Source organism: Thermobia domestica, chromosome 5 (genome assembly GCF_964235325.1).
Source record: "Thermobia domestica chromosome 5, izTheDome1.hap1.1, whole genome shotgun sequence".
Lineage (NCBI taxonomy): Eukaryota > Metazoa > Arthropoda > Insecta > Zygentoma > Lepismatidae > Thermobia > Thermobia domestica.
In genome coordinates, this window is record NC_137458.1 from 67,893,979 (window position 1) to 67,906,639 (window position 12,661).

General features: G+C 38.1%; 1 protein-coding gene across 1 annotated transcript in view; it reads left to right on the top strand.

Annotated features, from left to right (window-relative positions):
* Positions 1–12,661, top strand: part of LOC145684656 (solute carrier family 22 member 2-like) — a 68,810-nt gene that overhangs the window by 26,245 nt on the left and 29,904 nt on the right. Inside the window, exons 2-4 of the mRNA XM_081757048.1 lie at positions 325–860; positions 9,166–9,269; positions 11,218–11,372. Coding sequence (XP_081613174.1) covers positions 456–860; positions 9,166–9,269; positions 11,218–11,372 — 664 coding nt within the window. The 5' untranslated portion in view covers positions 325–455. The remainder of the gene's footprint in view (positions 1–324; positions 861–9,165; positions 9,270–11,217; positions 11,373–12,661) is intronic.

The window sequence follows — 12,661 nt, forward strand, 5'->3', positions numbered from 1 at the left end:
ACGTTCTTAAGAACCTTACAACTTTTCAACCTCTCAATGTTGAAGTGGTTTTGTTTTTATTAATGTTGTTTAAACAATAAATAAGAACTGCAATATTTAAAAGAAGTAATACAAAGGTGGATCGCATCAGGTACATATGCGCGGGACTAGGAACAAAGGTCTTACATTTGACATTATTCTATCAAGTTGGTGCATCTGGTATTCTTACTTATTCTTTTTATAGAATTGTATAGATCAATTCTCCCCGAATCCCTTCACGAACGCGATACTTGATGCAAATGACAGTCAATATTTTTACCTAATTATGTTTGTTTTTTCTTTCAGTTTGCGATGAAACAACTCAACTGGAAGTACGACGAAGGTCAGTAGTACACAGTAAATCAATCGTTCATGTTTTACTGCAAGACCGTTTAATATTCAAGGATACATATCTCCAAAAAACAAATTTAATTAAAATGACGTACGAATCAGTGCTAGAGGAAGCTGGAAGCTTTGGACTTTATCAAAAGTTACTTTGTTTCTTGTTAGTGTTTTATACAACCGGAATATGTAGTATAGCAGACTATACACAAGTGACAATGTTGCTCACTCCTCCACATTGGTGTTGGATTTCTACGATGGACGTGCTGAAGTACAATTTCCATTTAAACTCAGAGGACGTAAAATGGTTCACACTGCCTCAAGAGGAAAGTGGTGACTTCAGCCAGTGCCAGCGTTTCAATGTTGATGCGATTGCTGCATATATAAACTGGACAGCAGAGCATAGGCCTAATGGCCAAAAGAGAAGCAAGTATCCTGTAATCAATTGTGACGAATGGAAATACAACCATTCTTCTCTCTTTCCAACACTTGCAAGCGAGGTAGGTTGTTAGTTTAATTTCAAATTCGATGTTATATCCAGTAGAATTCCAGATGTTTATGTTTTCTGTATGTGTATTTATCCATCGAGGAGAATTTACGTGATCATCTGCACTAGAAAGATTTCGGCAGACATTATCATAAATTCTGACAATTCTTCTCTGCCGAATTCAGTCAGATACTGTGCCGTGTTCATTACAGTGGTAATAGCAGAAAGCTTACTGCCAAATTTGCTTGTAGTATCACATCCAGTTAGAGCGCGGGTTGCCGGAAAGACAACAATCAGGGGACTCTGCACACATTTAGCATGAATATGGATGAGGACATACCATGATTTGATCCCAGCCCCATATAATACCCATAATTCTATACTAATCCGTGACTTCTGAAGTTTTTCTGGTAATAATACGAGGCACAAATGAAGGCACCAGTATCAGAGGATGCAATAATTAGGCGCTTAATGCTCGAGTTGGAGACTGGATGCTTAATATGAAAAAAATATCCTCTCATCAGCTTCTTCTTGCTCGCATTGCAAATCATTAACATCGCTTATTTCCTCATTTAATATACGAATGTTTCTTTCCCCACAAACTTCTAACCCAACAACATTCACATCAATCCCTCTCAATTCATGACTCTATTTCATTAAATAGTCAGCGAAAAACATTTGCAGTCTCTACTTATTTTGGGAAGATGCCCAGATTACATGCATATCTTTTGGCATTGGTGTTTTTGCGCCATTGATGATAATTTCATTGGGTTGAGTCTCACATCTTCTGAGACGTTCGTGCGATTTTACCTAGGTACACTATCCTCTTTATACACATCGAATATGATATCCATTCTGCTTGATCCTTGTGCTATCAACAGAATTCTACGCAAGATATTATGTGCAAAATCTCCAAACATCATCAACGACTTTCGAGCCGAAGCAGCAACTACACGGCAGGGGCGTCATTTAGGGGGGCAGGAGGGGGAAATTGCCCCCCCCCCAAGAGTTTGAGGATTACATATAGTTTCATAGATTGCCTACTAATATACTAGTACAAAATGTGAAAGTCTTATGTCGGTGGTGTTCTTGCCCCCCCTCCCAAGCGAAGTCTGAAATGACGCCCCTGCAACACGGGCATGAAGCATGAAGTCAAAAGCAGCTTAAGTTGCTAAAGAAGACTTAGAGAGAGTTGAAGTAGGCATTTCAATCAATTCTTTTTCCAGTTCCTGTATCATATCAGATTTGTTTGATTTGGACACTAAATCGTCTTTTGTTAGGAAGAACGAAGGTGAAGTTATTTTGTAGCACAATAAGCGATCGAGTGGATATTCTCTCTCCCTAGCTATGTTAATAATCCTCATACTTTCAGATGTTTCACTTATGATGTCAAATTTCTCTTTTTCTTGTCGAGTCAGGTGTTTTTATTCGCGCCAAAGGACTGAAAAACTTATTATCTTTTTAATGAATCTATCGTCGTGGAATTTAAGGTATTCTTTATCGCCAATGCTCATGAACGTCCGCTTGAAGTTGTTGTCGGTTTCCATATGATGTTTTCCTGGAACTCGCACATCCTACGATGGAAGTGTTTGATGCTGATCTTTTCATGTTGAATTAGATCCCGGGGGGCAACAACTTCCTTCCGTCTTGTGATCCCAATGACTCCTCCTGAACCTTTTGCGGGTTTGTTGGACGGTTGGTCCAGTGCTTGGTCCATTGTAACTCCACTAAAGTTTCGATCTATTTGTCGGACAACAAAGTGACCTCTCATGAACTCCTCATGGATGCTTTTGTGTTTCTTGAAGCTTCAAACAGTCTTCCAAATTAACTGAGCCCCATCTAGAATAATTAATTTTTCCTGAACGCAAAGAACAGTGGAAGGGCCCGTCGGAGAGCAGGCACATGAAACCCCCAATTGCCCTCTCTGTCAGCTCGAATCAAATCTCTTAAAACTGGAAACATAAGACTGATGAATGTTTTCCAATAACGAAAGTGTAGGTTATATACAAAAGAACTAGTTAATTCTGGCTTTGCTAAATACAGTAAGACTACTTCTACTTAATGAAATGAAACCTCTGACAAATTATAATGACTTACATTCAACTAAATAAAGTAAATAAAATAAAATGTAGCGTACACATTTACGTTACATATCAGCATTTAACTTTGCGCGCATTTTTGCGATAAAGGTAGGTTTTAGGCAAGAGCGTCACGTCGGAACGAGGAGGATGGAACAAGGAAGTACACGCCCCAACTTTCTCCCCCGAAATATCTACCTACCTCTTTATCATATGGATATTTGTTGGTCCAAATATTTATAAGATAGTTTAAGATATAGCGCCCTCTAAATTTTTGATCACGCTACGCCACTGGACAAAGAGGTAAAAATGGTGAATTTGCTCAAAATTTAAATCTGAAGAACTCTTATAGAAGGCTATTAAAAAAAAAAAACTCAACCGTTTCAAATATATTGAAAGATTTCTGATATAAAGTAATTTTTCTGCGACCTTTGACCTTGGTGACTATATAGTAAAAAAAAAAAAAAAAAACGGTTTTCAGAGCATGTGACCAAGCCAGAAATTATCCACTAGTACCATTAAACAAACTTCAGTAATAATTTGCTCTCGATCTTTTCGATCCAACAGAACATGGCTCCTGGATTCGAGCAAAGAGAACAAAAGGATGAATCACCTTTGTCATCTTATGACTTAGGGAAAGGAGAATAACTTCATAGGCATGCTGTAAGTTTATTCTTTCTCGCCTAATACGTATGCAACCCACCTTACAGAGTGGCATCCAATTATGGACATTTGCAATGTTATTTGTTTGATATGTGCATTGCTTCTTATTCACCGGCGCGAAGAAAAACATTGGAGGAACTCAGTGTTACCCAAGAAAAGAGATGAGGCAGAACTCTCCAATATAATCAGATGCACTTTCCAAGACGATAAATCACTTTCAGAGCACCTTTTTGGGACGAGATAGCCACAACTTGTGTCTCGTAAGTGTTGATACAGTAAAATTATCTGGTCATTTTTGTTCTTCTAATTGAGGGATTTAGTTGTAACTAGCTGCTTATATTTGTCGAATTAGAGGAACCCGTTCTGTTTGGAGATTTGAAGCAAACTGGCTCGTGTAGAAAAGAATAATAAATTAGTGTGGTCTCTTCCCACTCGAGGGGGGCGCGGTGGCTCAGTGGTAGAGCGTTCACCTCTGGTGCTAGGGGTCCCGGGTTCGATCCCAGCCCCCGCCAAGTGAACTTTGTGGTGGACAAACGCCGTGCTCGTGGGTTTTCTCGGGGTTCTCCCGTTTCCTCCCACTTTCTTCATTCCACCATTTCAATCATCTCTCATAATCACCGTCTCCTTTAGCCTAACCGGCATAACCGTGGGACGTAAAACTCAAAGATTTCATTTCATTTCATTTTTTCTTCCCACTCGAATTTTAAAATAAATTTTGTCTTTCAGAAAGTCGCTATACAATGAAGCTTGAGGCAGCTTTTGTTGTCTAAAATTTGTGGAGATAGATACAGTATATAAAATACAGTAAGGAGAATAAAAGACATTATTTGAATCGAGCTCACGGATCACCGTTTGAAAACCATGGTTCTCGAATTGTCAGTTAAAGAATTCCAACTTAACTTCCGTTTGCTACTCACTGCCAGATCCACAGTCTGCTGAAATATTAACTGTTGTGTAGTAAGCATGTGTCTTTGACTCGTTTCGCTACGAGCCCCAAATATAAATTGGTCCAGCAAGGCATGTTTCAAGCAAGTTCCCCAATTGCATACGACGATGGAGTATAATAAAAAAAATCCTCTGTCTACTTTTTTGCTTGTTTAATATTCTGGAAATGGGAATTTCCCTCAATCTCGTTTCTTTTTACACCAAATTTCCAAGTATCAACTTTTCCTGTTCAATTTTCCTATTGTAAGACTTATTTAGTGCACAAGCGTTAGGTTCTATCGCCGACAAAAATATTTTTTCCTCTCTTACGACATGATTGTTGATATGCTAATTTGCTTGAAATTATGCAAATATGACTGTGCTTTACTAACTTCAACATGTTCCAGTGAAGAGAACGGAGCTGTGTTTACTTATTCACTTCTTCAGACTATCTGGAAATGTGAATTTATATTACAACTGTGCCAAATGTTGTTTTAGAAGGCACAGTCAGTTAAAACATTGTTTGTTACGAATAATGCAAATGATAGACGAGCTACTTAACCCAACTCTAATCAGAAATAATCTTAAAAGTATTTAATAAATCGACTTGTGGAACAAACTAATCTTCTTTCACTTCAACTTATACATTAACCCTTTCGGGATCCTATGGTACAATTTGTACCATATGCACTTTTCATGGTACATTGCGTTATTTCTCTTCTATTTGAGCTTTTTCGTCCGGTTTTTTTGTTTTCCAAGTCCAGAGGCCTTGCAGAAGACATTACGTATGGTTTCAGACCGTCCTGCGTCCAGACATAGGAGGTGATGACGTCATAAGTCAAAAATTTATTTCTTATTTTCTAAGCGTATGTTCAATATTTTTTGGCGGGCTTATTTTTGAACGTAGAAGATTGAAATTTTGCACAAACATTCAGTTCACCGAGTAGTATTTACCAGATTTTTTGTTCCGATGTCAGTGCTAAAACAGGGGGGGAACCAGAGGGGCAAAGGGGTAAAAAATAGGGGTTTTTTACCCCAAAAATCCCGTTTTTCGTCATTTTCCCGCCTTACATACATGATAGGACCACGTGAGTCATACCGTCTGAAAGGCAGTTCCATTCTGAAGAGAACGACGGTCGAATTATTATTCTAGGGTAATTAGGGCCGTCTCACTGAATTTTTATCCAAATATACTTCTGTATAGGGTAAAAGTGGGGCATGGTAGGGAAATTTTTTCTGGCGGGCCTATTTTTTCACGTAGAAGATTGAAATTTTTCACAAACATTCAGTCCACCGAGTAGTATTTAACAGAAGTTTTTTCCGATTTCTGCGTAAAAACAGGGGGGTCCAGAGGGGCAAAAGTTGAAAAAAGGGAAAAATTTGCCCCCCAAAATTTCCTTTTTCAGGAATTTCCCGCCTTAGATACATGATGGACACATGTGAATGGTACCGCCTGAAAGACAGTTCTATTCTGAAGAGAATGATTGGCGGATTATAGTCCTAGGGTAATTAGGGATGTCTCAGGAATTTTTTTCCCTGAGATCATAGTGTTTTATGGTACTTTGGGGCATTGTGGGAATTTTTGATAAAAATTCTCCCGCCCTTACTATTCAAGATAGAAACTTGAAATTTGGCACACACATTCAGTATACCAAGTGCTATTTATCAGATTTTTTAGATGGCTACGATCACACAGGGGGGGTCTAGGGGGGCAAAGTTCGAGAAAAAAAATTTTTCCTCCGAAATTTTCACTTTGACATTTTTTCCCGCTTCTGGTATATGGTATGAGCATGCAAGTGGTACCATTCGAAAGCCAGCTCTATTCTGAAGAGAATGAGGTATGAACCATGATCCTAGGATAAATAGTGACGATACAGTAGCTGCTTGACTGAAAGTCTAAAAAATAGCCCAAAAAGCCAGGATCCGGAAAGGGTACATTAATTCAGTGGTTCCCAATCTTTTTTGACCGACGACACACTTCACTTCACTGAACACCCACGATATCGCGACACAGTTATTTGTTTTCGATTATTATTAATAATAATAATAATAATAATAATAATAATAATAATAATAATAATAATAATAATAATAATGGATTAGGAATTAGATTTCCGGGCTGTCGGCATCTAATGCCATTTAGCCCGTCACGTACATGAGAGATGACGTCCCTCGGTGAGCACACTATCCGACGAAAGGGAAGCAAGAAATGATTGGGGAAGGAAGAAAGCGGCCTGAGACCATTGTGTTAGGTACCATCCCGGCATTTGCCTGGTGTGAATGAGGAAAACGTAGGAAAAACTTCACTCAAGGCAGCTGGTCTGAAAAAGCTGTTACACTTTTCGACCGAGTTTCCCCGCCGGGAATCGAATCCGGGACCGCTCGCACCAAAGGCGAGAGCGTTAGAGGCTACGCTACGCGGAGCCGCCAATAATAATAAAGAGTAGTATTTAATTCTAAGTGTGGAACACAAAAGCGACGCATTCTTCTATATACAAGCAGCATGTTGAGCAGCGTCAGAGAAAGACAAAGATAAGTGCCTGCATTACCGGCCTATCTATACCTGAAGTCCGAAGATTTTATAGCGTGGGAACACACAATGGGAACAACGGCATACAGCCGCCATAGAACAGTGCGATCAGAACTGACTTTGCCATACAGAAGAAAGCGTGCTGAAGGTCATACAAGGGCTGCTGGAGGGAGGGAAGAGAAATGTCCGAAGAAGAGCTGATAAAAGCACACCACCACACCTCAGTGGATTGTTGAGTTGCAAAGCAGACATGTTGGCAATAGTGTTAATGCGTCGTGAAGGCTTCAATATGCCACGAAGACCCACATTAGACCCTGTCTTGCGGGGCAGGATAATCGGACGGCTGGAAACTGGGCAAGCACAAACGGAAATGTACAGAACACTGCATGTACCACAAAGAGTGATCTCACGGCTGTGGCACATGAATCAAACCACCGGCAACATCGCGCGTGTACCAATTCCGGGTCGCTCAAGAGTCACAGCCCCTCGACAGGACCGGTATCTGTCTGTAAGAGCACGTCGGACTCGGTCGATGTCAGCACAGCAACTGTCATCAGAGCTTGAAGCTGCTACAGGAGCACAAACGGCGTACCGGCAACTGCATGAGGTTGCTATTTCAAGACAAACGGCGTACCGGCGACTGCATGAGGTTGGTCTTTACGCAAGGCGCCCCGTCGTGTGTGTGTCTCTCTCTCGTGTGCAGCGCAGAACCCGTTTGAGGTGGAGCCAAGAACACAGGCACTGGATCATGGAACAGTGGGGTCACGTTCTGTTCTCGGATGAGTCGCGATTCAGCTTGCAGTCAGATTCTTGACGGACAATGATATGGAGAGAACAGGGACGCACTACAACCCGCAGAACATCATTGAAATGGACCATTTTGGTGGTGGTGGGGTGATGGTTTGGGCGAGCATCATGCTGAATGGTCGTACTGACCTACAAGTCTTTCAGGGCGGTACTTTGACTGGCCAGAGGTACCGTGATGAGGTGCTGGAACCGTATGTGAGACTGTTTTGGGGTGCAGTTGGACCATCATTCATATTCATGGATGACAACGCACGTTGTGATCGAGCAGGTGTGGTGGATGATTTTTTTGGAGGAGGAAGATATTCGACGCATGCCGTGGCCTGCACGGTCCCCAGACATACTGTATATCCAATAGAATATGTCTGGGATGCATTGGGAAGGTGGATTGCAGCGCGACAGCCCCACCACGAGCGATTCCAGACCTGTGTACTGCCCTTCGAGCGGAGTGGCCAAGGATACCGATAGGCCTCATCAACGAAGTGATCGGAAGCATGGAACGATCTTGTGCAGCCTGTGTAGCCGCGCGGGGTGACCACACGCATTACTGATGCTCTTGATCACCACAAACTCATTTCTCTTCTCGCCACACACATTGGGTCATTTTCAGCTATGGTGAGTTTTGTTAAATAAAGGTGTTGGGACTGTGAGTTGTGTGTTTTCTTCTTCTTTTGCACACTTTTTTCACGCAGGAGTCCACGTTTTGGGTGCCTAGGATCAGTCAGGTATGTTTGGTCCATGTGGACTAGAATTCTGCTATCTTTTTGGACACCAGTGTATTATATATATATATATATATATATATATATATATATATATATATATATATATATATATATATATATATAATACAAATACTCCACTAAAATTCATGTGAAGTCTGGAATTTATAGAAGTATCATAAGAAATCTGATAATTAGCGAGCCATGTTGTTCAAACTGCTGTCCGCGAATTCGATTCAAATAATGGATTTTATTTCCCCTACTTATTTTACAATAAAAGCTACTTCACGCTTCATATAGAAACTTCCTGAATAACATAAAATTTATTTTAAAATTCGATTGGGAAGAACGACACTAATTTATTACTCTTTTAAAGAAGATTGCTTCAAATCTTCATACAGAACTGATTCATCAAATTCAAGAAATAGAAATAGAAATCTTTCCTAGTTAAAACTGAATTGTGAAATTATTTTTATTTCTCTGCAACATAAAATTTTGAATTACGCTTTTGCGTGAGATACCAGTAGATGAACAGAAGATATTGAAAAGAAATCATGGATACTTTTGATTGATATATGATAATACGTTTTATTTCAGTATAATTGGGTATGCGGAAACAAATGGAAGTCATATTACATTCATGCTGCTTTTTGGATTGGCAGTGCTATTGGTGCTCTCCTGTGGGGCTATCTGGCAGACAGGTAGGGAAAGTATGTTTCAATGTTAAGATACATATATATATATATATATATTGATTATTTACAAATAATTATACAGGTCTATATCTATACTATTATAAAAAAGGTATATGGGACTGATAATAGGATTAGCAGAAAAAGAAAGGGTCGTAAATTTCTGTTGACGCTTACGGAACAAAACACATTTATCTTTGGTGAAAACCTGATGTAGCTTCTGCTTACCCCACATCTGCTCACATTAAATCTATGAACCTTACCACTGGTGTACGATATAGCCAGTGGTGTATGTGGTTACTAAACACATTTATGATCGGAAAATTATAATCAGTCTCAATGTTCGCCATTTCTTCACAAAATTTAGCACGATTTTCTTTATTACTGTCACTCAAAGCTTGTAAAATTTGCACTTTTGTGTAATTTAAATTTCAACCGTCTATGTAATACCTTGCATAATGTACTATCACTGAGACACTGTGCCCCTTAAGTAAATACTATGAATTCATTCTTTGATATATAGCCGTCCATATATTCGACAGGAAGGGAACAATTTTTGTTAGAGTTTTATAACTTCTGTTAAATAGGATACTGGCAAAAATCACTGCAGCTTGGAATCAGTTAAAGTACTAAACTATGTTGTAGAAATAGTATTTTAACATGCATATGACTGAAATATGGAATTGTCACATTCAAAAAATTGCAAACTGTTATTAAAACGTTAGTGCAATAAGACTCTTTGTTATAACATATGACACAAATATGTAATGATATATGAAATGGTAATAAAAAAAAAGAAACGTAAAAGCGTACAGTGTAATTGGTCTCATACATTTTTTAAAAAAGTTTCTAAGTAAATTTAAAACGTTCAGAAGTGCCATAGGAAGACAATCGCCTTCTCTTGCTCCCATATAGACATATGTGTCTCCGAGCTTAGATACGCCAAATAATACTAGAACTACCAAGCTCGTATTTGCTACATGTTTACTAAGGTGGAGGGAGGGTCAGACCGCGTCGTTTTCAACTGATTGTTACACTATCCATTAATCTTAAATTAAAATTTTCAACTAAACTAATTATAGAAACCTTTTGAAGTAAGTTTTCCTTTACATTTATGACATAGTTACATATTGTCGTAAATGGTTACATATATGACATCATTTAAGATATAATTCTTATGTTACCTAAGAAAGGAAGAAACTATATCACTAACACTACAAAATTCTTTTGTAAGTTTCAGTGTTTCTATTAACACTAAAAAAAAAGAAAAAAGAAAGAGAAGGAAAACGTTGATTATGGAGTAAAAAGGAAAATGATAGAAACAAAGTTGTTTGTGTTTAATACCAGGGAGGGGTCAAATCAGACTACATCAAATTTTTATTATATAAATATAAAATAGATGATATTATAATACAAAACTAACAAAAGTGAACATTACACTCCAACGAACAATGTAAAAATAATAATGAGCTCTTAGGAAATGGTTATCCTATATGAGAAACTGAAAATTTGAACATGTAGGCAAAATTGATCCCACTTACTATACAGTGATTATTTCAGATTTCCACTGGGAAGATTTCAAATACAGGAGATGAAAGTAGTACTGCGAGAATTATTGTATTCCACGTGGGGCACAATGGGGGATATACGGAAAAAACATTCGTAGCTCCGGAATTAAATTTTCCCTAAAAACCCTAAAGTGTTCACTGATACTAATCCTGCAGACTGGGTTTATAATTAATAAAAAATTCAAAAATTCTGAAAGTTCGTTGTTAGACAGATTGGTGAAATAACATATTAAACAAAACGTTGTTGTTATGGCTGAAGAGCGATAAAATACGAAACATAATTGGTCATCTCACATATGAGTGAAGAAACAGATTGTTCTTTTCCATCTCCAGATGGCATTGTGCTGGTGAACTTATAGTGAAAGCTTCTATTTTTTTTTCCTCTTTAGGTTTGGCCGACGTCCAACGCTCTTGGCCTGTCATGTTGTGTATTTAATTGGTGGAGTGGTTACGCTTGTTGGTCCCGAGTTCTGCATAATTCTCATAGCGAGAACAATTACTGGTTTATCGCATTTCACTGTTAGTCGTTTGCCTTATGTTTTAGGTAAGTGGAATAAAAGATGCCTCGTACATTTTTTAAACAGAGAACATACATCAAATACAAGATAACCTCCTATGAGGGGAATCCCCCCCCCCCATGTTTATTCAAGAAATGCTCATTTTATGTTCGGAACATTTTACATACATTCCCAATTTTTCTGCACTGTTTATCTAATATATGCAATTGAAAGTGACTATGTTTGCGATTTCATAACTCTTGAATTACCCGAAAGATGTCCATCAAAGTTTCCTTCTCCTTTAGCCTAGCCGGCATAATCGTGGGACGTAAAACAAAGATTTCATTTCATTTCGATCTAATTTTCAATCTACCTATCTATCTATCTATCTATATATATATCTATATCTATATCTATCTATATCTATCTCGTATATATATATATATATATATATATATATATATATATATATATATATATATATGTTAAAATGAAAGTGACTGTGTTTGTGACTTAACAACTCTCGAACCACTCGACCAATCCCAATCAAATTTTCAACATAGATAACGTTGGCGCCTGGGATGTTTTTCTTTTATCATTTCACTTTGGCGGTGCAACGTAGGAGAGGAAGAGGAGGGGAAGATATTTAAAAATGATCGAAAATGACCGATATTAGTATGGATTATAGAGTTTTCGGGACCGCTGAGACGAACAGTGACACTCCCGATGCCGTTTAAATCCAAATTCAGACCCCATTATCCTGTACGTCCAAAATGAAACCTATTCTCTCTGCGGGAAGAACAGGCAATCTGCTAGCAATAAATCAAAATAAAAATACTATATCTATTTCTTCAGTTTTTTAATCGTAAATTACTCGAACTTACGATTCCCACTTCTTTTTTTTTAATAGTCAGTAATTTAGAAACATTAAAGAACATAATTTTAAAAATTGAACCAGATAATTTGTCGGATGAAGGATACTTTGGTCAGATTTTATTTTTTAATTAGCTGAAATGCCCGTTGTTCGCACGGAGAGAATAGGTTTATGGGAAATATTTGAATTTTCTATCCTTTTAGAATATTTATTTGATTTGAAAGTGTATTAATATAAACACGGAAGAAGCTCTACTTTTGAAATAAATATTGGAACACCCTACCCCCACAGAATAAGCCTTTATTCAAATTGATACGATTTAAAAAAAACAATTTGAAGTGGGTACTATCTTCCAAATCATTGAAAACGGGTATTTAACCGAGCCCGAAAACTATGAATTCAACACAAATCTTAATCATTTATGACATATTATTTTTCACTTCTCCCACCTCTGCTGATGGG